The 23573-nt window shown below is 44.3% G+C and overlaps 1 protein-coding gene across 2 annotated transcripts in view; it reads left to right on the forward strand.

Moving 5' to 3' along the window:
- Positions 1-23573, forward strand: part of LOC108799684 (UPF0505 protein C16orf62 homolog) — a 220930-nt gene that overhangs the window by 120718 nt on the left and 76639 nt on the right. Inside the window, exon 7 of one of the 2 annotated variants that reach the window (XM_018571583.1) lies at positions 21066-21212. The exons of the other annotated variant lie outside the window; for it this stretch is intronic. Within the exon in view, the coding sequence (XP_018427085.1) occupies positions 21066-21212 (147 nt within the window). The remainder of the gene's footprint in view (positions 1-21065; positions 21213-23573) is intronic. 2 annotated transcript variants of the gene reach the window in all.

Raw genomic sequence — 23573 nt, forward strand, 5'->3', positions numbered from 1 at the left:
GAGGCGATGTGTATGTTACTTACCCAGCAGGGTAATGATCGCCTCCTGGTTATGTTTCTACCCCTCACAGGGTATTCCCGGCCTCGCCAACTGTTTCACGGTGCACCGCTCACAGCTGTACGATCCTTCACTGCAGTTCCCCAGACAAACTGCACAGCACACATACGTCCTCTTTCTCTACAGAACAATGTGTCTTCTCTCTATACACAGTTGTTAAACACAAAGAATGGGGATAGCCTTCTACTGTCTATTTACCAGTTGTACAATGTCTGTGTACAACACCTGAATCACTGTCACAAAATGAAAAAACTCCAAACAAAACGTAACAGTCTGGGCGTAAAAACAAAAATTGACTATTCGCTGCGGAAAGCAACTCTAAACAATAAAGTGCGTTGTTCTGGCTTGCGGAATCCACCTATGGGAAGTGAATATAAAACCGAGTTTTAAAACCGAATCCTTTCTTTTCTACCGCAAACCAACAGCAATACTTAATTGTACAAAACGCAGCTAGTGCTGTAAAACCCAAAACAATGGGGGAGGGGGCATGAATTGCCCACTGAGAAACAAAAATGCCCAAACAATAAAATGAAAACACACCACTAAAAGTACACTCTTTACCAAAAAAACTTCTCACAGTTAAAGTTAGGCTTGCTATATATTGCAATTCAGTAAAAAGTAAAAATGTTACTTAAAGCCGAAATTCAATACAAAAACAGAAAAAAGAAAAAGAATAGATTTATTGCCTTGGAAACATAAACACACACACCCTGCCATTGAACAATTGTGTGATTAACATATCAGTGTCTGGGTGGGTTTGCCTGAGACGGTAAACAATGCAAAGACAGTTTCTTCCCACCCAGGCAGTACATTAAGAATGGAAATGCTAATTTGTCCAGTTTCAAGGCAACTTTAGCTAAGCATTTACAAAAGAAACCCAATTTTGAATTTGCTTTGCTTGACTAACATTATTAAGCCAATTTTGGGGCTTCTCCTTAGAGAAAAAGAAAAATACAAAATGGTCCCCAATACAGGTTTCTAGGGAAAGAAGAGAAAGGTTAATTTAGGTGTCCAACTTAAGGTGCTCCATTTTTTCCTGCAAAATACAAACAGTAAAATGGTTTAGAAAGATCTCAACTGCATCTCTTCATTTCATCTTCTCTGGTGCACAAAATTTGAAGCTCTAAGATGCTCCCAGAACCTATCTCGTTCCTCTTTAAGCTTCATATTTTCCCATTTCAAGAGTTCATATTGGGCTTTTAAATCTGCTCCTCTAGTCCAGGACCTTGGCTATTCCTGGCTTCTATGCCTTTCCCATGAACCACTTCTAGGACCCTTACCCCACCTTGCAGAATAAACCACTTGTCAAAGTGAGGCCGATGAAAACTTCAAACAAATGTTGAATACATTCTTCCCACACCACTGTGCTTTGAGTATCCACAAATGCCCCCTCTGGGTGAGTGGGGTGGGTGTGCACCCCAGAGGGGCATTTGTGGACACTTGAAGCACAGTGGTGTGGAAAGAATGTATTCAACATTTTGAAACATTTGTTTGAAGTTTTCATCGGACTCACTTTGCATTATATCACTGATACTGCACTTGCTTTTATGTTAAATGGATCACCATCTGGGACTGATTTAAAATTCTATTGTTTTGGCTGGCAAACAGCCATTTACAGTTATTGATTATTATTTATGCACTTTTTGAAATTATCACCATCAGGGTGACAAAAGAGTGAATTAATTGTTTACATTGAGGCCATTTAGTAGCCATTTAATAGCCCATCACTATTGTTTGAACACTGTTGTTCAGTTGATTTTTGCACTATAACACTTTATAATTATATTACTTGTTGTGATATTGATTACACCTGATTTAAAGATTTTTAGTTAATTATCATCTTTTAGCGCTGCACATTTAGCACTTTATCAATTTTGACCCTAGGGTTCATAGCGCAGCAGCTTTTATACTGTATCCACCCACAAGCGCAGATTTTACAATTTTCTATTCTATAAGGGCATATCCCAATTATTTCTGCAGCTATGGATATTTTTAATTTTTTTACAAAACAGACCTATCAATCTGGAAGAGGTATTTAGCCTCAACAAAATTAATACTAATAGTGCTCAACAAGATTTTAAATCATTAAAACTTTTATTGGAGAAACAACTTATCCTTTGGTGGGAAATCACCTCCCATGAGAGATACCTCGCGGACGGGATCACCCCGAGGAGTCTCAGATGGGACATCCCACCTAATGATGGATTAAAAGACCAAGAGTCACTTATTGAATGATCATCTTTCTTTCACCATTGCGAGGAAAAACTCTTGCAACTAATTATAGGGAGAAAAAAAGCGTAAGTTACAGCAGGTTGAATTAAAGATACAGAAGCATAAAGCTAAAAAAGAGTCTAGTGAAAGAGTTTTAAAAAAATAATACACAAGATATAGAGAAACGTATACAAAAAAGAGATATGGAAATAACAAATAAAAAACATAAAAAATATATTAGGGACATGCTGGATTTAAAAAATGGGAAAATATACAAATGGCAAACGATAGAAGAAGAATATATCGATAGTTGTAATACAAGTATAAAAGACCCGGAAGAAAAAGTGGATTATATTAATTCTGATGACCCATATTGGAAACCAATTAAAAAAAGAAAGCGAGAAAGAGAAGGAATGATAGAATCCATTCCTAATTTAATTACTAAAACTCCAACTCCTAAAATAGAACTCTCACAGAGGTTCCACCCCCTGTTATCACAGAAAGATCATAGAGGGGGAACTGAAATGGATGACCCTCATGATCAAACCAATGATCATAGATACAAAACCTCTAATCATTTTTTAGGAGATGTTCGGAATCACCCCACTCCAAGTGGAAAATCAGAAAGACCTACAATTGGACACCATCCTCGGGTTGGGGGGGGGGCCCATATGAGGAATACAATGGGTCAAAATATGGGATATGGACACCACAGACCGCATGGGATTCACCTAAAAATTGCTTTAAAGGCGGGGACAAATGTGTTTACTGGACCTAATATTACCACATGTTCGTATTATGAGTCTCACTGTCCGTTGTTTTGTTATTTTCCGAGACCATGTGGCCTTCGCGTGTGCTCCCATGCATTGTACCCCACCCTTTTTGCCTATAAATAATTTGAAAAAAATGCTTATAAAAAGGATCTCATCAACAAGAAAGAAAAGGAATACCTAATACCTTTAGCAAGTCGTACCCTGATAATGTATTTCTTACCCAAAATACACAAAAACCAAAAAGCCCCTCCAGGTAGACCGATTGTGAGTGGGATAAATTCCCTCACTGCTAGATTAGGGGAATATATTGACTGGCACCTACAACCACTAGTGAAAGAAACCACAGCCTACCTAAAGGATAGTAGGGACATCCTAAATATCCTGAATGATATGAAGGTAGGTAACAATACGTTGATGGCCACTATTGATGTCGCCTCGCTTTACACAGCAATCCCACACACTGGTGGTATAGAAGCGGCAAAATGGGCATTAGACCTTTTTTACGAATATAAAGCAGAACAAAAATAATTTATTATACAGTGCTTGGAGTTTGCCATGTCAAATAACTTCTTTTGGTACGATAGTGAATGCTATCTTCAAAAAAGGGGAGTGGCCATGGGCGCAAAATTCGCACCCAGTTTGGCCAACCTATACATGTCCAAGTGGGAGGAAAGCTATGTTTTTGAGAAGAGGATCCAGAATATAAAACTGTGGAGACCATATATAGATGACATCATAGTTATATGGGAGGGGATGTAGATTCCCTTCAAATATACCTGGGATCTCTTAACTCTAACGAATACAATCTCTCTTTTACCAATACCACCAGCACCACTAACATTCAATTCCTTGATTTAGACATCTCTATACAGGGTCACAATTTTGTTACCAAAACCCATTTTAAGGCAACTGACAGAAACGGGTATATTCCTGTTTTCAGCTGTCATCACCCCATGTGCCTGAAAGGAATCCCTAAAGGCCAGCTCACCCGAATCAAACGAAATTGTACAAAGGAGGAAGATTTTGTTGAACAATCAGGGATTTTGGTAGAGAAATTTAAAGAAAAAGGGTACAGTACTAACGATTTGGGAAAAATACAAGCAGAAGTGCAGAATAGAGATAGATCAAAATTATTAACCAGTTGACATCCGCGGTGTTAAACCCCCTTCCCATCCAGGCCATTTTTCAGTATTCAGCGCTGCGGTACTTTAACTGACATTTATTCCGTCATGCAGCGCTGTACTGAAATGAATTTTATACCCTTTTTTGGGGACAGATAGAGCTTAACAATATACCCCCTTCTTTAATATACCTTTTTAATATATCTCTTTATCTTTTTACATGAATCATTGTGTCTCTTTATATGATGTTCACCATATAAAATGGTTGTTGTAAATGTTTTAATATGAGTTGCTGTAGAAAGCTATATCTGTTTGCCTTTTAAAATAACTCTTAAATGATTAATGTACTACGAGGACATCTAGTGGTAGCTTTTAGGTAATGATTATAACACTGGCTATATAAGCTCCAAAGTGGTATCAATGGATAGACCTGTGACCCCCTGAGGACGTCATCCATGATGAAACGCGTTGGGGCGTGTCTATTCTAGTTGATACCACGTCCAACCAGGAAGTTGCAGACGATCCAGACGCTGCATTTTACCGGCCGTTTTTCTCGATTTTAACTAAGTCTTTTATGTTGTTTGCAATAAACGTTTATACCTACCACACCATGAGGAGGTTTCTTTTATAATTTTATAAACCTATGACGGACGGGACATTGCCGGGAGAGACACCAGGGATGTGGACCCTCTGATCTGTTAATACTGCTCAGCAGTGGGGTGAGTGTGCACCCCAGAGGGGGCATTTGTGGACACTTGAAGCACAGTGGTGTGGGAAGAATTTATTCAACATTTTGAAACATGTGTTTGAAGTTTTCATCGGACTCACTTTGAATTATATCACTTATATTACACTTGCTTTTATGTTAAATGGATCACCATCTGGGACTGATTTAAAATTCTATTGTTTTGGCTGGCAAAGAGCCATTTACAGTTATTGATTATTATTTATGCACTTTTTGAAATGATCACCATCAGGGTGACAAAAGAGTGAATTAATTGTTTACATTGAGGCCATTTAGTAGCCATTTAATAGCCCATCACTATTGTTTGAACACTGTTGTTCAGTTGATTTTTGCACTATAACACTTTATAATTATATTACTTGTTGTGATATTGATTACACCTGATTTAAAGATTTTTACTTAATTATCACCTTTTAGCGCTTCACATTTAGCACTTTATCAACCTCAGCTTCAGCCTGCAAGACTCTTGATATTTATGCGCTATCCAACCAGCAGCAAAAATAATGTTTGCTCCACTTTTTGCTATACAATTCTGAGCCTGCAGCCATGGATCAGTAGATCCCTGCATGAATTGAACAATGACCGCAGTGTTTTCCACTTTAGCTACTTCTTTAAACATTCCTTCCATTATTCAAGTATATTAACACCGCAATGGTTACTACAAAAATACTGCTATCGATCTCTATGAGTTTTTGCCCAATACCTTTGGCACAGAATTATAGAGTACCACACTTTTCCACGGTAATACGCGTAATATAACTATGCCAAACAATTCTACAATTCAGTATAGCAACCACAGATACACACGCATTAAGCAAAATCAATAACTCTAGGACAATTTCAATACTAAACTGCCACTAATGTTCACATGTTCTGGTTTAGAGGTCTCTGGACTTGTTTCTGGAGATTTGCATCCCATATAGGCCATGGGTGTACCTGGAGGGGGCTCGTTTTTCTTTTTGTTGCGGTCTGTACACGGTGTTGGGGGGGTGTTGTGTACTGACAGTGGAATCCCTAAACTAAACACTTTGTTTTGTCAGTTTGTCTTTGCTGCCTTCTGTGACTCAAGTGTCGATTGGCTGACCAGACCTCTAAGTGGGCCCTGTCGGACTTTCTCTCTCTTGGGGGTCCACCTGCTTGGCACAGGAAAGGATAGCATGTGGGGAGGGGCATCTCCCTGTTTTAAGTTGTCTAATGGGGGACTTTGCCCCTATTTGGATTTTCTTCCTTCCTGCTCGCATGTGCCTCTTGTCCCTGGGGTTGCCAAGTCTTGGTTTTTGTATTCTACAAGCCTTTTATATTTTTCTGACCTGTTGCGTCAATCTGTTTCTGCGATCCGGCTGAGTGCTTGGAGCTTTGCACCTTCTCTTCTTATGCTGTTTTACCAGCCTTTGTTTTTGCATGGTACGGTTGCTTTCCATGCTGGTAAAGCAAACTTTGGTGCTACCCTTCTTACTTTAGTTACTCTAATGGGGGTGCCACCTCTTCTTTGTTTTCCCTCTTAGTTTCCTGCTAGGAGACTTACCAACTGTAGGTCTAACTTCTCTCATGGGAGTTATTTTTTCTCTGGTACACGGGGAGGATTGTCATCCCTGGACAGATTTTAGGGCTGATTTTAGGGTTTTGGTTTTTGGTTCACTGTCCTCCTGTTCCATGTTAGCACTTTGTACGGGTTATCTCCCTGGTTGTTGCCTTTTCATGTACTTCGATAACCAGGGCCGGATTTACTCTCCCTGCTGCCCCAAGGCCAACACATATGTTCTCAAATTCTGTACATGGTCTTAAAGGGGGGACCCCAGCTCGGGACGTGTCCAAAAAGTGCCGTATCTGTAGGGCGCTCCAGAAACCCATGGGCTGGTCGGTCAGGATGGGCTCTGACAGGGTCTCGTTAACTCTTATTACCGCCGTAGGATTCAAGTACAGCGATCGTATCCACTGCTGCATACCCAACCCTAGCCCAATGTAGTCTAGCATCTCCCTCAAGAATGACCAGCTCACACTATCAAACGCTTTCTCCGCATCCAACGATAGCAGGAGGAGCGGCTGTGAGCGTGTACGCGCTAGATGTATCACATTCAGGGTTCTGATGGTGTTGTCCCTGGCCTCTCGGCCCGGTACAAAACCAACCTGATCCATACTGATAAGGTCATCCAAGAAAGGGAGAATGCGGGAAGCTAGTATTCGCGTAAACATCTTCAGGTCAGTATTCAGCAGTGAAATGGGCCTGTAGCTAGCACATTGAGCGGGGTCTTTCCCTGCCTTAGGAATTACCGTGATTTGTGCCCCGCAGGGCATCTCGGGGGAGTGTGTTACCATTGAGGAGTGAGTTAAAGGCCTCTGAGAAGTGGGACCCTAAGATCTCCTGAAAGGATTTGTAATATAATAGGGTTAGCCCGTCTGGTCCCGGTGCCTTCCCAGGTTTCATAGTTTTCAGGGACGCTTCAAATTCCCCTAACGAGATAGGGACCTCCATACCCAGCGCAACCGCCTCGGGCAGGCGAGGCATGCCCAAGCTAGTCAGGTATGCTCGGATCGCGCGCTTCAGTTCCGGGGACCCCGACGGTCCAGCGTCCCGATGTAAATTATAGAGGGCAGAGTAGAACGCGTGGAATTGTCGTGCTATGTCTTTGGATCTAGAGACTAATGTACCCTCCGGTGAATGAATGAATGGATGGTATGTACGTACGGGATCTGACATCTCTCAGGGCACGTGCCAAGAGCTTCCCAGGCTTATTCCCAAATTCATAGTACGTGCGTCGTGCTCTTCCTAACTGGGCCCGTACCCCCTCCAGCAGGAGGTCTCTAAGTTCTGTACGAGTCTGTGTCAGAGCGGTCAGAGTGCCCTCGTCTAAGGCAGCCCTGTGACGTAACTCCAAATCTCTCAACTGGGCATATAAGGCATCGATTCTTTGCAGCCGCTGCTTCTTCCTCTGGGCACCTATTTTGATCAGCAACCCACGCATAACACACTTGTGGGCTTCCCATAGGGTAAGCGGATCCTGCTCAGGGGAGGCATTGTCCCTAAAGTAGAGTGCCAGCTCTGATTTAAGGTCGGCCAGGATATCATCATCTTGCAATAGGGATTCGTTCAGCCGCCACGTGAACGGCGAGCGAATACTCTCCCCCACAAGTATGCTCATGTGTACTGGGGAATGGTCAGATAGTGCAGAGGTACCTATGGATGTGCTGGAGAGAAGGGGCAGCGCTGCGTGTTGGAGCAAAAAGAAGTCTATGCTGGAATAGGATTGGTGTGGGGCTGACATATGTGTGTAATCTCTGCCCGTGGGATCGTTAATGCGCCAGGGATCAACTAGTTGGAGTTCAAACAATGACCGTTTGACTCTCTTCCGCTGGGCGTGTGAGATCTGTAAAATTCCCCTTGTGGAGTCCAGCGTGGGGTCTAGCACCATATTAAAATCTCCCCCTATTATCCATAGACCCTCCGCAAACACCTCCACCTGCTCCCAGAAGGAGTCCAGGAAAGTCACCTGTCCAGAGTTCGGGGCATATACTGTGGCAAAGGTCACCCTATGGCCATGAAGGTCACCCTTAACTAGCAACATGCGCCCCTCCGGGTCTGCATATGTGTCTATATGTTTCCATGGCAAGGACTTTGCTAGAATAATGCTCACCCCTTTTGATTTAGAGTCCCAGGATGGGGCATGATAAGACGTGGAATATCGGTGGTTCCCTAATTTGGGGATATGCTCAACCTTGAAATGGGTCTCCTGTAGGAATGCTACATGAGACCTCTGTCTCCACAATTTGTTCAGCAGATTTGATCTCTTTGCAGGGACATGGAGCCCCCCAACATTAAAGGAGGTGACATTGACAATCGGCATGATGTGTGGTTTAACTCACCGCTCCTGTAGTTATCCTTCTGGTGGGCCCGCAAGGACCTCCCCAGGTCAGTCCAGCTGGTCAGGCGCACGGCCTCAGGTAGTACCCTCTCGGCGATGAACTCTCGGTGGCCCGGGAGCGGGCACAGACAAACACTAAGGAAGACTCGACAAAGACACAGGTTGGGGTACTGGATATGCCGCTGCCGATCATCAGAGAAAATGGGTAACACCAACGATAAGGGACCCCACCCGCTTGGAGATGGTCCGTAAGGGGTTTGAGAAGGCGCCTACGGTACAAGGTTTGCGGGCACACATCAGGCAGGATCTGGACGTCGGCTCCATCAAAGTCCACAGTACCCTGTCGCCACGCATTGCGGAGGATTTCCTCCTTAACATTGAAAAAGTGTACACGGCACAACACATCTCTAGGCCTGTTGACATCGGGTCCTCTGGGGCCCAGAGTCCTGTGCACCCGATCCAATTCCAGCAGGTCTGTCGGGGGCTTCCCTAGTAGGCCATTGAATATTGCTGTTACAGCCGCCCTCAGGTCCTGGCCCCCTGTAGCTTCTGGGATCCCAAATTGTTGCGGTGGTTACGATTTTCAGTGTCCTCCAGCCTCAACTGTAGTTGGATCGATAGGGCCTTCTGCGTCAGCATGGCCTCCTCCAGCTGGGAGACTCGCGCCAATATCGTGGAGTCTGCAGTCTCTAAGGCCTCTATGTGCTGGGCGACCCCCTCCCTTACCTCTGCCAGATCCGCGTGGAGGGTGGCTGCAATCTGGGCAATCATAGCCTGCATGTCGTCCCTGGTCGGGAGCGCCGCCAGCATGGCACACAGGTCAGGCCTGCCGGACATGTCCGATCCACCCGTCGCTTGCGGGAGCCCCTGAGCTGCCGACACCTCCAGCCCCAGCATCGTATCCGGTAAGGAGCTGGATGGGGATGGTGGTTGCTCCATCTGGGACCGCGGCGGGGAGTGTGTCTGGGTCGCAGCCGGTGACTGTCCCGGCGCTTCCACTCGCCACGCTGTAGGCCCGGAGCCTGAAGACCGCGCGGCCTGGCCCCTGGCTCTGACTCCCCCAGCCGGCTGGGACAGGGGTCCAATCGTGCCTGTACCCGTGGGCGTGGAGGGGCGCGGGGGGTCCGCGACTTCCTGGTACCTCTTGGCATGGGGTGTAATGGCGTCTAATGAGCAGATCAACTGAGATTTTACTCCATCACTCCACGGAGCTCTCCTTATGCACGTCCTCTCGGTTCCATGTTCAGGCCACGCCCCCCGGCAGGGTTAGTTTTCATTTTTTTATTATTTCTTTTTTTGTTTTTAACTTTATCAATTTTTTTTTCATTTATCTTATCGTTTACTTTTTTACATTTTTTATACATTTTTTATCTTGTTATTGTTTATTTTTTATAATCATTTTCCTATTTTTTTAATTGTTTCTTATGATTTTTTACTTTTTAATCAACTTTTTATTTTTTTTATTTCATTATTTCTTATTATTTTTTTAATTTGTATTTCTTTAATAATTTTTTTTATAAAAAAAAATTACACTTAACTTTATGCTATTACACAGGAGCTATAGCAAGCAAGCAAGCTGTAGGTATATGCAAAAAATTTAGTTTAAAAAAAAAACTATTTGAAAAGGGTTAATACTTACCTGTGTCTTCCCTCCCGTCCGAAAATCTGAAAAATCTCGGGCGGCCGCAAAGGATCTTAGGGTGGGCGCATGCACAGTTGGGATTTTCGGCCGGGAGACGAGGAGAGACACAAGGTAAGTCTATGGACGCGTGCACCCGCATGCAGATACCGTGGGACAGGAAGTGCCAGCAAGGACAGAGTAGTCCGCGCTGGATAGGAGACCCGCAGCAGCGCTGGAGAGAAGACTGAAAACGACAGGAAAGAAGAAGATCATATTAAGATACATAATTTAAGGTAAGTGCTTACATTAACATTTGGGGGAGGGAAAAAACATCATTTAATGTCACTTTAAACAACCTAATTTCTTTCAATAGTTGAGGACTACTTAGAAACTGTTAAGCCAATAATTATTTTGGTCAGGCGTATGTAACATACCTCACATTGTACAGAGTTAGTGGTTAGAATTATGTAACAATGTGCTCCTTGCAATGCTGGTCAGTGGAAAAAAATGTCCCAGCATTGGTGGTCAGTATGTGAAAAAATGGCTGACATCATTGTACAGTGAAAGAAAAAAGCCTAACATCATTCATCGGTGGAAATAGAAATGCTTGGTACCAATGGTCTGCAGAAATGTCCAAGCCTTAGTGGGAGGAAAAAAGTATACTCTGTAGTTAGATAAAATGTCTTGGCATTAGTTTAAGAAAGAAAAAGTCCAGCGTCAGTGGAAGAGAAAATATTTGCCAATAGGAGTCTTTGTACCAACAGACTTCAGATCATCGCCCCTTCTCACCTAAGATCAGCCCCTCTTTTTCCTTAACCACATCGGACCTGAGATCAGTTCCCCACCCCCACCATTTTCTACCCTATACACTTCAGACCTTAAATCAGCTACCTTTCCCCTTAACCACTTCAGACCTCAAATCAGCTACCTTTCACCTTAACCACTTCAGACCTCAGATCTATACCCTTTTCTCTTTACCTTCCTCGCAACCTTCTCAGTCCTTTCTGTCCAGCTGCACTAAACAGCACACTGAGGAAGTCTGTGATAGACTTCCATTGCAGCAGTGTCATGTGACAAATCGTCACATGACCAGAAGCAGGAAGATATAGATTTCCCTGTGCTGTGACAGCAATGGACTGAGGTCTGTTACTTGTGGCAGATGTTGGGTTGAGCTTGTATCTGTTACCATGGGCAGAGGATAACAGAATTTATCTGTTGCAGTGTCAGCTCCTGCTCTGTGGGTGGTAAGTGAGGGTTTGTCCCCAACCAGGTTCCCAGTTTGCTCCTTTCTCTTGTGAAATATGAGGGTTCCAGCGGTGAGAGGTTCCCCTCAAAATTGTAACTTGCCGTCATTTCCTTGGGGTCCGTGGCAGCCTGGGAAGTCACATGGCACCTGTACAATTTCCCTCTTGGGACCCCTACTGCGCATGCATCCTCCATTAACTTTCTGGCACACACTGTGCCGGCCACTCAGGATGCACCTGCTGCTGCGACTCTGCACTGAAAGAAGTCCTGATCTCTACCATCTCTACCATCGCTGCACTGGGTTACTGCTGCTGCAATTCTGCATTTAAAGGAAAGTCCAGATCTCTGCAACCAACTGGGTTACTGCTGCTTTGATGTTGGTTCACCAGGCATCCTCTTCCTCCTTATTGTGAGTATTGGGATCTCTCCCACTCTGGCAATGGTGGATCAGAGGCACGGGGAGGCGTGAACATCAGGCTTTCGGTTCTCACAGACTAAAATAGGTTCTAGGGCAGGTTCTGTCCCTTCTAGGAATGATGCATCTTCTACCCCTATGCTATGCTGCTTTTCCCTTTCTCTCCCTGCCTCACAGTCCTCCCACACTGGACTCCCCAGTTACAGGACCACCTGCACAGGATTCAGTCAGGCAAAGACATGCCTTAAATAAAGCAAAATTGAGGCACCAGAACTTGTGCAGCTCAAAGGGACGTGATCCTGACTTAAGACAAACCCTGTCTGCCGTGCACATGCCGTGTGGGGAAAATGGGCAAGCAGACTTCTTCATCAAGGTCTAGATGATGGTCCCTCGCCTCACCTCCTTTGCAGGATCAATATACATGTCATTACAGTGATCATCATTTCTCCCAACTGGCCCAGGGGACTGGTATGTGGACGTAGGCATACTCTCGGTGGGCACTTCCAGATAATCCAGAGCAATTCTCTCAAAGTCCATATTCCACCTTGCTTCTTGGTCACTGGCTTTAATGGCGCGGCTGTTGAACCTCTTAGCGATGTTCCTCTGATCCCAATCCACTCAAAATGTGTCCTTTCTTGTCACCATTGCTTCTGCTAGGTGTGTTTCTCGGTTGGCAGTCTTGGCTTGGCTAAAAAGCTTGGTTTCTGGTTATCCACAAGGATAAGGTAGTTTTTAGACCCAAGATCTTCTTTCTTCCTAAGGTGCTCTCTTCCTTCCACCTTAACCAGGATATTGTTTTGCCATCCTTTTGCCCTGCACCAAAGCCTCCTAAAGAAATCTCCACTGTTTGGACATGGTTTAAGCTGTTCAGATTTACCTCACTGCTGCTGCTTTCACTCACAAGTCTGACTCCCTCCTTATCAATTCTGAGGATCCTCGTATAGAGCAGCCAGCTTCACGTTCCACTGTCGCTAGGTCGATTTGTTGAACTATCACTCAGACCAATTTGAAGGGTAACGTTCCCTCCTTTCTAGTTAGGGCTCACTCTACTTAAGAGCATTAGCACTGCTTGGGCATTTCAGCATCAGGCTTAGGTTTTCAAAATCTGCAAGGCTGCCAGGTGGAAGTTCAGGCCCCTGCACATGCTAGCTTTGGCCACAAAGTTCTTCAGATGGCCTACTGATTGTGTTTTACTGTTTGGGTTACTTGTCTTTACAGGTCTGTAAACCATGGTTAGCTGTGTTGCCTGCCCCTCTGTTGGACATCCCATCCATTGAAAAATGTAACTCCCTGTGTCCTGTGATGTACGATCAAGAAAACTGTATTTTTGTCTTACCTGTAAAATCTGCTTCTTGGAATATATTACTGGAACCAGAACCCTCCCCTCTGGTTTCTGTGATCCACCTTGTCCTGCTTGTTACAAAACCGAAGCAGACTGGTAGTGGGAGAGGGTTTACAGGGCTGTCCTATAGCTTTGATTGGTTTGCCAGTGTCCAGTCAACCCAAAGTAACTGTATAACCCATCTGTTGATGAATTTAACTCCCTGTGCCCTGTGATGTACTCCAAAAAATGAATTTTTCAGGTAAGACAAAAATCCCTGCCATATTTATAAGTTTCTTTCTGGATGTTGGGTTTCAACTGTAGATTAGACCTGTGCAATTCCGTTAGTTCCAAATTAAAATTCAGACATTCGGATGCATCTGAATTTCCAAATGAAAGAAATAACAAATCCGAACGTATCCAAATTTTCCGATAACAAAGTTCCAGATGCATGTGAATTTTTTCTCTGAATGTCATTCGGAATGAATTTTTGTTGTTCAACATTAAAAAAAAATTTAAAACAGCGTGGAGACCCCTCCCCAATTCATATCAGACCCTTTTTTTATGAAGCATATCAAGTCAGTCTCTTACCTATGTTGATGTACCTGTAAATGGTAATGGTAACGGTATCGGTTTGAGGGGCTTAAAGAGGAACTTTACACATATCTTCAAAATAACAACAAAGGCACCTTTAGAAATGTTTAGAAATGACTATCTACAAACAGATACTTACAGATAATTGCTGGCTTTTTATGTTTTTTGCATACCTTATTTTTCCTCACCATTTTTCTCACAGTGGCCATTTGTACAAAGGGCAGCTCTCCCTTTACTTCATGGAACTCTGGCACATGTGACCATGCACATCACCTCAGGGATCTCAATTACAGATGAGATTTCCCAGTAATGCACTGCTGATGTAACCCTCCCAGGATGCAACACTTAGGCAGGAAGTAGAAAACAAGAAATTGTAATGAAAATGAAAATATGTTTAATGAATGTAAGATGATTTCATATCAGCATGCAGAGCTGCATGCTGATATAATTTTTAGCGAAAAAGGGGTAAATGTCCACTTTAAGCAGTATTAGCCTATTCCGAGATGATTTTCTTATAACTACTTGATGACCGGGGTGTTAAACCCCCCTTCCTGCCCAGGCCATTTTTCAGTATTCAGCACTGCGGTGCTTTGACTGACATTTATTCATTCATGCAACACTGTACTGAAATTAATTTGATGTATTTTGGGGGGGGACACATAGAGCTTTCTTTTGGTGGTATTTAGTCACTACTGGGTTTTTTATTTTATACTTTATAACGAAAAAAATAACTGAACATTTTTGGGGAAAAATGTTTTCCCTGCTTCATGTTATAAAACATTTATTATTACCCAATTTTTTGGTAAAATATAAAAGAAGGGGTCATGTCTTTAAATACAATGAAATAATGAGTGTGCAGCGCTGTAGGTGTTTTACGTGTTACACATCTATTAACGTGCTAAAATCCCTACAATGGGTAAAGTGTAATCCCTTTTTCAGGGATATATAAATATGAAAAAATTGTGTTTAAACAAATAAAAATACAAACAATATTAGGTGATCCTAGTGTCTTCACATAGCAATATCCTTAATTATTAAAAGGAAACAAGTGCCTCATAAAATCCGCTGTGTAGCTATATAACAGCCAACTTGATCAAATCCTATACAATAGTCAGTGATAATTCATCAAAATAAAGTTCATCAAAATAAAGTTCATCAAAATAAAGTTCATCAAAATAAAGTTCAATTGTGATGATAATGTGGAAAATCCAAAGTAGAAAAAAATGAAGCCCAGACAGAAATATTTCAACACCACTGTGCAAGTGTCCACGAATCCCCCTCTGGGGTGCGCACTCACCCCACTGTTTGTGGAAAATAGACAGTGTAGATGATTCTATGCGTCCACATTCAAGGTATTCTATCCGGCAGTATTCCGTCACTCAAGCATTTGTGGGATCATAAAAGAAAAACTCCTCATGGTGTGGCAAGTATATACGTTTGTTTAAAAAAACATAGAAAACTCACAGTTTAAAACAGCAAAAACCGGCCGGTCAAACACAGCACCAAATCCAGCGTCTGCCAGTGTGGTATCACATGGAATAGGCCCGCCCCGACGCGTTTCGTCACAGTCGACGTCCTCAGGGGGTTGCATGTCTTTAAATAGACCGAACATGTCAAGCTTTAAAATTGTGCATGCCCACGAAATCGCCAAAATTTACCATACCCAATATTGGCCATAGGGTATGCTTTAACCCCTTCGTGACTGACGACGTACAGTGTACGTCGCCAGCATCGGGGCTGTTTAAACAGACTCCCGGCGACTTTTGCCGCCGGGAGGCTGTTTAAACTTGTAGAGCCGACTGTCGGCTTTACAACAGAAGCGATCCTGGCGACTTACCTGTCGCCAGATCGCTTCTGCGTCCCGAAGAAGGGGCCGCCCCCCCCGCCGGACACCCCCGCCGTGCTTCCCGGGCTCCGTTGCCCCTCCTACGGGCCCGGGACCGGCGATCTTTGTGTCCGCGGGGAGCTGGGGAGGAGGTCGACGAACTTCCGTTCATCGATCCCCTCCCCGTTCTATGGGACCGGGAGCGATGCAGATTGCATCACTTCCGGTCCCTGGGCTGTCAGTTCTGGGCTCCTGCAGCCCAGCTATAAGCTATTGAAGTGCGATCTGCACTTCAATAGCTTATTTCCAGTGTAAAGGTGACACTGAGGGTCTTTTGGACCCCCAGCATCACCTTAAAGAGGACCTGTCACCACCATCTGCTATTACATGGGGGGGCTTGCAAGCCCCCCCATGTGATAGCAGTCAAAGTAAAGTAAAAAAAAAAAAAAAAACAGTTTTTAAAATTAAAATGAAATAAAATAAATCTAATAATAATAAAAAAAAAATTTAAAAGTACCCCGCCCCCGCGAGCACGCGCGTCGCCACGTAAACACGCGTCGGGTGCGCCTACGCATGAAAACGACGAACGCGCTACACATGTTGGGTATCGCCGCGCACGCCGGAGTGAGAGCAATAATTCTAGGGCCAGTATTTTGGGGTATCTCTAAATTGATGACCTGTGGGGGCTTTTAAAGTGTCTTTTATTGACTTTTTGGGGTACTGCAGTTTTTCGCCGTTTCACGGTCGCACGCAATCTGTAAACTGGGCATGTTGGGTATCGTTTTACTCGTTGTAACCTCATCTTTTATATTTCATTAAAAAAATGGGTAATTTGTTGTGTTTTGGGGCATTTAACTAAATTTGTCACTAAATTTTGGGGTTTAATAAGGAGTTGCGCTAATATTGCGCAACATAAAAATTTTCAACTACCACCATTTTATTCTATAGGGTCTTGGCATTCAGAAAATGTCGGGGGGTTTTACGTCATTTTCAGGCCTAAAATGTGGAATATAACATGGGTGCAAAAAATGAAAAAAGGGCCTCAGTCATGAAGGGGTTAAAAGCTTTTACCGCTCATCAGTTTAGTGTTAACAGTGATTGATGGCCTTAGAATTACCGCTCGCACTTGTCCACGGTTGATATGTAACATGTGTGGCGCAATGGGCGTAATCATTTGCGCACGTAGGCGCACCTGATGCATGTCAAATAAGCCAACTATTATAATATTTCTGCCCATACTGTTTAGAATCACTTCTTTGGGAAAAAAAGATAATGGGGGGAATTTATCAAGACTGGAGCAGACAAAATCTGGAGCAGTTGCCCATGGCAACCAATCAGCTTCTCTCTTCAGTTTGTTCAGTGAAGATTTGAAAATGAGAGAAAGAAGCTGATTGGTTGTCATGCACAGCTGCTCCAGATTTTGTCTGCTCCAGTTTTAATAAAATCTCCTCACTGTATTTCGTATTGCCAAAATTACACCTCTTTTCTTCTTGTTAGGCATATTGGACAAATATACCTCTTTAACCCCTTCATGACTGAGGCCTTTTTCCCCCCCATTTTTTGCACCCATGTTATATTCCACATTTTAGGTCTGAAAATTACTTAAAACCTCCAAACATTATATATTTTCTGAAAGCCAAGACCCTAACTCCTTATCAAACCCCAAAATTTAGTGAAAAATACACTTAAATGCCCCAAAACACAATAAAATACCCATTTGTTTAATAAAATATAAAAGATGAGGTTACATGCTCAGGTTAAAAATTGTGTGCGTCCGTGAAAAGGCGACAAAATGCAGTACCCCAAAAGTCCATAGACAACGCTTTAAAAGCCCCCAGATACCCTGTAAAGTGAGGTGTAGAACTCTGCAAAAACACAGCGGATCTCTGAGGGAGAGGTCAGAAGATTCTCTGTCAGTGAGCGAATATGAGGGATATAAGGATGTGTTGCCCTCGGGTGTAACGTCCTAGCTAATGCTTTCCCACATTTATTGCGAGTCTCGTACGCCCTGGTTGCCAGTTTAGCCTGATAGGATCGTGTCGACAAGTCTAGAAGGCCCAACAACTTTAGTCTAGCTTGAGAAGTGCGCAGCAGGAGCTCCGACGAAGGCGAGCTCTTATGCTGAGTCTCCAGGTCTACAAGGGTCTGAATGGCGTCCCGGATTCGTTTAGCCCGTTCCCTCTTCAGTCTGGAGCCCTGCTGGATCAGTATGCCCCCCAGAACTGCTTTCAGCGCTTCCCACTGAAGATGAAGAAGAGTGGGGTCAGAGGTGTGCACCTCAAGAAAATGGGTAATTCCCCCTTGTAGTGCAGAGGCACAGCTTGGGTCGGAGAGCAAGGATTCATTCCATTCCTGGGTGGGGGCCTGAGGGACCTGTAGGGACAGTGTGACTGAGGCATGGTCGCAGTCACACTGTCCCTAAAATGTCATCGGAGGGGGGCCAATGTCACAGAAGGGGGCACCAATCCAGCATGGGGTGGGAGATATAGAAGTAGTTTATTCTACTATAGGAGCGGTGGGGTGCGGAGAAGTGGGTATAGTTCCGCGTTTGGGGGTGATGAACCCTCCAAGTATCAACCAGGTGGAGGCGGGGGAGTTGTTTCTTAACGCCATGAGAGGGCTGAGCGACCCATGGATGAGTCCAGAGCGGGCTCGAAGGCAAGGTTGAAATACCCACCCAGTAACACCATGCCCTCTGCAAAGCCCTCCAGCTCCTTCAGGAGCTCCTTCTTCTCATTGCAATGGAGACCCCTGCGACTAATAAATAGCGTTGGTGCTATGGTACCAGGAGGTGAAATATCTGTTGGCACAGGAGGGTGCATGGTCAGTCTGGAAATGCATTTCCGGGAGTAGGACAATGTGCAGTTGTGCATGTGGTACAAAATCTGTCCCCGTTTGGACAGGACATTAAGGCCCCTGACATTGAAGGTGCAGAGGCGGAGCTCCGCGGGGGCAGCTACAGGTGGGGCCATGGCAGGGATTGGGGAGGAGGAAGGAGTGAGAACGACCAGCGAAGGCTCAGGTTCAGTAGAAAGGACAGAAGTCCTGGAGAGTAGACCAGAGGGTGCAGGGGAGTGGAAAGAAGGAGGGAGAATAGCAGGCGGAAAAGAGGAAGAGAGGGATGAGACTAAGAGAAGAGGTAGAAAAGTCACAGAGTAAGACGGACAAAAAAAAGAAAACCAAAAGGGCGGCTTTCACCGCTACTCAAATAACAAAATTCTAGCAAATGCTAGTTTACAACAGTCTCCAATGGGAGACGTAACACCTATGTGGGGAGAGGTGGTCGAAAATGAAGGAACGAGGTGCCTACCGGGACCCCAGTATAAAAATAACATATTTAACAGCAACACATTTCAACACCCAATATGATCAGGTGCCGCAACAAATCCAGCTTAAGTGTAACTTCTGGCTCCGAGGCAGGGGGACCAGAAGCTGCATCACCTGCGACAACCCCCGCCACACAGCTGCGAAGAACAAGAACATCAGAAACCGCAGGACAGTGAGTACATTACTTCCACAAAGTATTGAAAGAAACATAAAAAAGGAAAAACAGCCCCAAATGCATTGCATAACCATAAACACATAAAAAGGTGTCCCATGAGATAGCGGACGGCCCCCGAGGGTGCCGCTGGGTCAGGGGGCAAGCCACGAAACATCATCCTCTGTTGCGAAGCACTAGGGTACCCGGCAAACCTCAGAGTCAACCAGTCCCCCCAACCCCCTCCCAGCCCCAAAGGGCAGAGAAGAGGCCAAGGGGAACCGGCCCACTGCATGGATCACCCCCGTGCAGCCACACCGCGGGAAGGCCTAGGAAAAAAAGGGTTTAGGCATAACTGGAAAATACAACAAAGGATCCGGGCAATGTAGTAGACATACAGGCACAATGCAGTAGGACAGAACAATTTGTGGACTAGCGGTCAGGGAACAAAAAGTCAGCACTCATTTGCAGACGGGTTGGCCGGTCTTGGAAGACCCTGGCCCCTGCGAGATGAACGTGAGTGGGTCCTTCTACTGCGTTGAGGCAGGACCACATGGGATCGGGAGTCCTCCCCAGCAAAGGGAAGGTCCAGCCAGTTCGGGACTTGGACCGGATCCGACTCCAGGAATCCAAAGAGCTTGGGTAGCTGAGTTGGAGTGCGCAGATGAAACGAGTCGGAGCCCTTGCGTATCAGGATGCTGAAAGAGTGGCCCCAGCGGCTCTCATCTGATGGATGACCTCCAACAGTGGTCTCACCGATCTGCACATTGCTAAGGTCAGGCGGGAGAGGTCGGGTAGAAGCTGTATGGAAGTCTGTATGAAAGTCAATAGGACCCGTCTCCAGGCAGCGCGGAGGATTTCTTCCTTAATGGCATAGAAGTGCACTCGGCAGAGCACATCCCTGGTACGGTTCGTGGGTCCTTGCGCGGCTTCGGACACGCAGTAGACCCTGTCCAGCTCTATGGAGGCAGTGGGGGGTTTTCCCAGGGCCACGTTAAGGATGGCAGTGACCGTGGCCTGCAGGTCAGGACCCTCTGTCGCCTCTGGGATTCCCCACAAGCGTATATTGTTGTGGCAACTGCGGTTTTCACTGTCTTCCACCCTGAGTTGTAGTTGCTGGAGATGGGCATGGTGAGACCCCTGGGCTGGCTCCAGTGCCTCAATGCGGGTATCATCTAAAGTCACTGAGGTCGATAGGGCAGTTATGTTAGTGTCCTGCACCTCACCCCTCAGAGCGCCCTCCAAGCGCATAGCCCGTGTCAAAATCAGCCCGCAAGGCTGTAAGCAGATCACGTACCTCCCCTGCAGCTGAAAGGTCCGTGTGAGTGCAGTGTGAGTCCCCGGTGTCGGAGGATCCAGTGCCTCAGGAGATGCAGGCAGCAGTACTGTGGGCTCTGGGGAGGCCGGGGATCCAGCGCTCTCAGTCCCGCGGGCCGTGCCATGGATTCGAGGCCTTGCGAGGGCGTGGCTGCGGCCTTCTGCTGGAGTTTCGGCGCCATGATAGTCCGTTGCGGCGCCGAAAGTAGGATGAAATATCCCTGAAACCAGGAGGTGGAGGGGGCTGTAGGGGAGGTCTGGGTGCCGGACATAGAGTGGGGGAAGATAATGGTGCTGATTAATCAGGCTGTAAGGCAGCCCGGATCAGCAGAGCTCTCAGCAGCACGTCCTCAGCCGTTCATGGTCGGCCCCTATAAATATCTTTATTTACTGGACATAAAAATAATTATTTATGAAAAAGTTGGAGAAAAATTTGATGGTAATGTAATATACTATTATCTGATGTTTTCTTTTATTTATAGACTCTGAAGCGTCAGAGTACCCTTGCTCTGCTATTCTTTAACAGTATTCTTGCTCATGGGGATCTAAGGAACAACAAACTGAATCAGCTGGCTGCAAATCTGTGGAATTTGGCTCAAAAACATGGTTATGCTGACACCAAAACTATGGTAAGAAACCTTCCAGTGTAACCTTCCAGTGTAACATAAGTACTCCATGTCAGTATGTTGATTCTCTAAATCTCAGCCCTTTTCTCATAATTTTCTTCCAACCCTAAGAGTAGCTAACAAAATTTTCTGGGCAGACAGAGTGAAGTTAATTTGAATTGTTTTGCAGTGTCCCAATGGCTGCTGGTTTTCAGTTCAGACCTGCTTTGTCACACAGCACCAGTAAAACAGTAAAAGCCTGTGGTTTCCAGAAAATTTTAAAAACTACTTTTTGTATTGACCAATGGCACTGGATTAATTGTGCTCTTTTACCACAAGTGTTCTAATTTCCACAAACACACAATATCTTGGCCTTTATTCAGAAAATGTGTACAGCCAAAACATTTTTTTTTTGCTTTGGATAAATCGGGAATGACCAGAACCCCCTGCAAAGTTTTCATTATGTACCCGATGAGTAGATTTGTTTCTCTATATTTGTCCAGGTGACTATTGTTAGAATATGTTGGGAAAACAGGAAGTGTTCAAAAACCTACAATTTTATAAGTGTCACTAGAACGAGAGGGTAGAGTAAATCCTTAATTGGGGCACCTGCTCAGTTGAAAATGTTAAATTTCCCTTACTTCCTGTTGTATTTCAAAGAGAGGAAATTAAGGAAAATCACTCTAAAGTAACACAACAAAAATTTACCTGACAAGTTATGTACTTTCTTGGCTCTAATTAAATATAAACAAAATTTGTCTCTTTACACTTTAACCACTTCAGGACCGCCCATTGTTAAAAAAACATCCTGTCCTGAAGCTGTTATACCAAAACCCAGTTGCTGCAGCAGCCTGGATTCTTTGTATCATTTTAACCACTTGAAGACCAGGGTGTTAAACCCCCTTCCTGGCCAGGCCATTTTTCAGTATTCAGCGCTTTTGTACTTTGACAATTATTCAACTATGCAACGCCGTACCAAAATTAATTTTATAACATTTTTTGTGGAAAGCTAGAGCTTTCGTTTGGTGGTATTTAACCAGTTGACATCCGCGGTGTTAAACCCCCTTCCCATCCAGGCCATTTTTCAGTATTCAGCGCTGCGTTACTTTGACTGACATTTATTCCGTCATGCAGCGCTGTACTGAAATGAATTTTACGTCCATCCGTTTTTTTACTACGCGTGGACGGCAAGTGGTTAACCACCACCGGGTTTTTTATTTTTTACTGTATAAAGGAAAAATTACAGAAAATTTTGAAAAAAAAACTTTTCCCTATGATGTAGTGATGAAACATTGCACATAAATAATCTTTCTTCATAAATTTAGGCCAAAACTCAATCTGCTATATGTCTTTGGTAAAAACAAACAACAAATAAGTGTATATTAAGTACTGTGTGTGAAAGTTGAACAGTCCACAGGCTACAGTATATATATTTGAAATGTATCAATTCTGGTGCCCTGACTGCTTAATGCATTTCTTGAGGCCATAAAATGCCAGGACTGTAGAAACACCCACAAAATGACCCTATTTTGGAAAGTAGACACTTCCAGGTATTTAATAGGAGGCATGGTGAGTTTTATGATTACATTTTTTGCCACAATTTACAATTATTTAAAAAATAAGGAATAAAAACTGAAGTCATCAAAAAAATCACCATGCCTCTTATTAAATACCTTGGGGTGTCTGCTTTCCAAAATGGGGTCATTTTGTGGGAGTTTCTACTGTCCTGGCACTTTAGGGCCTCCACAAATGTAGTCAGGGAATCATATGCATTATTTATGGTTTTGAAAGACTTAAGGTACTCCATGGATTCTGTATTTTTTCTACACAAACTTGTCAATGAATAAGATATGTCTAGCACACAGCATGGGCATCCTTAGAGTTACACCCAAAAACACGTTCTGCTACTGCTCCTGAGTATGAGGATACCACGCATGTGAGACTTTTTAGCAGCTTAGCCACATTGGCTCAAAATCCAAGGAGCACCTTGAGGCTTAGAAGGGCATAAATTATGCATCTGATTCCCTGACTACCTATTGCATTTTTGGAGGCCCTGAAGTGCCAGGACAGTAGAAAACCACACAAATGACCCCATTTTGGAAAGCAGACACCCCTAGGTATTTAATAAGAGGCATCATTAATTTTTTTAAGATATCATTTTTTTGCCACATGTTTTTAGAAACTGAAAAAGAAAAAAAAATAAGATGTCAATTCAGAAGATATATCTAACACACAGCATAGACATCCTTAGCATTAAACCCCAAAACACATTCTGCTACTTTTTCTGAGTAGGGGATGCCACATATGCAGGGCAGCCTTCAGAAATGTCGGGGCCCCTTACACAGCTATAGGCCGGAGCCCCCCCCACACCGCCCGGTCGTCCCC

This window comes from Nanorana parkeri, unplaced genomic scaffold (genome assembly GCF_000935625.1).
Source record: "Nanorana parkeri isolate BGI_ZX_2015 unplaced genomic scaffold, ASM93562v1 scaffold1786, whole genome shotgun sequence".
Taxonomy (NCBI): domain Eukaryota; kingdom Metazoa; phylum Chordata; class Amphibia; order Anura; family Dicroglossidae; genus Nanorana; species Nanorana parkeri.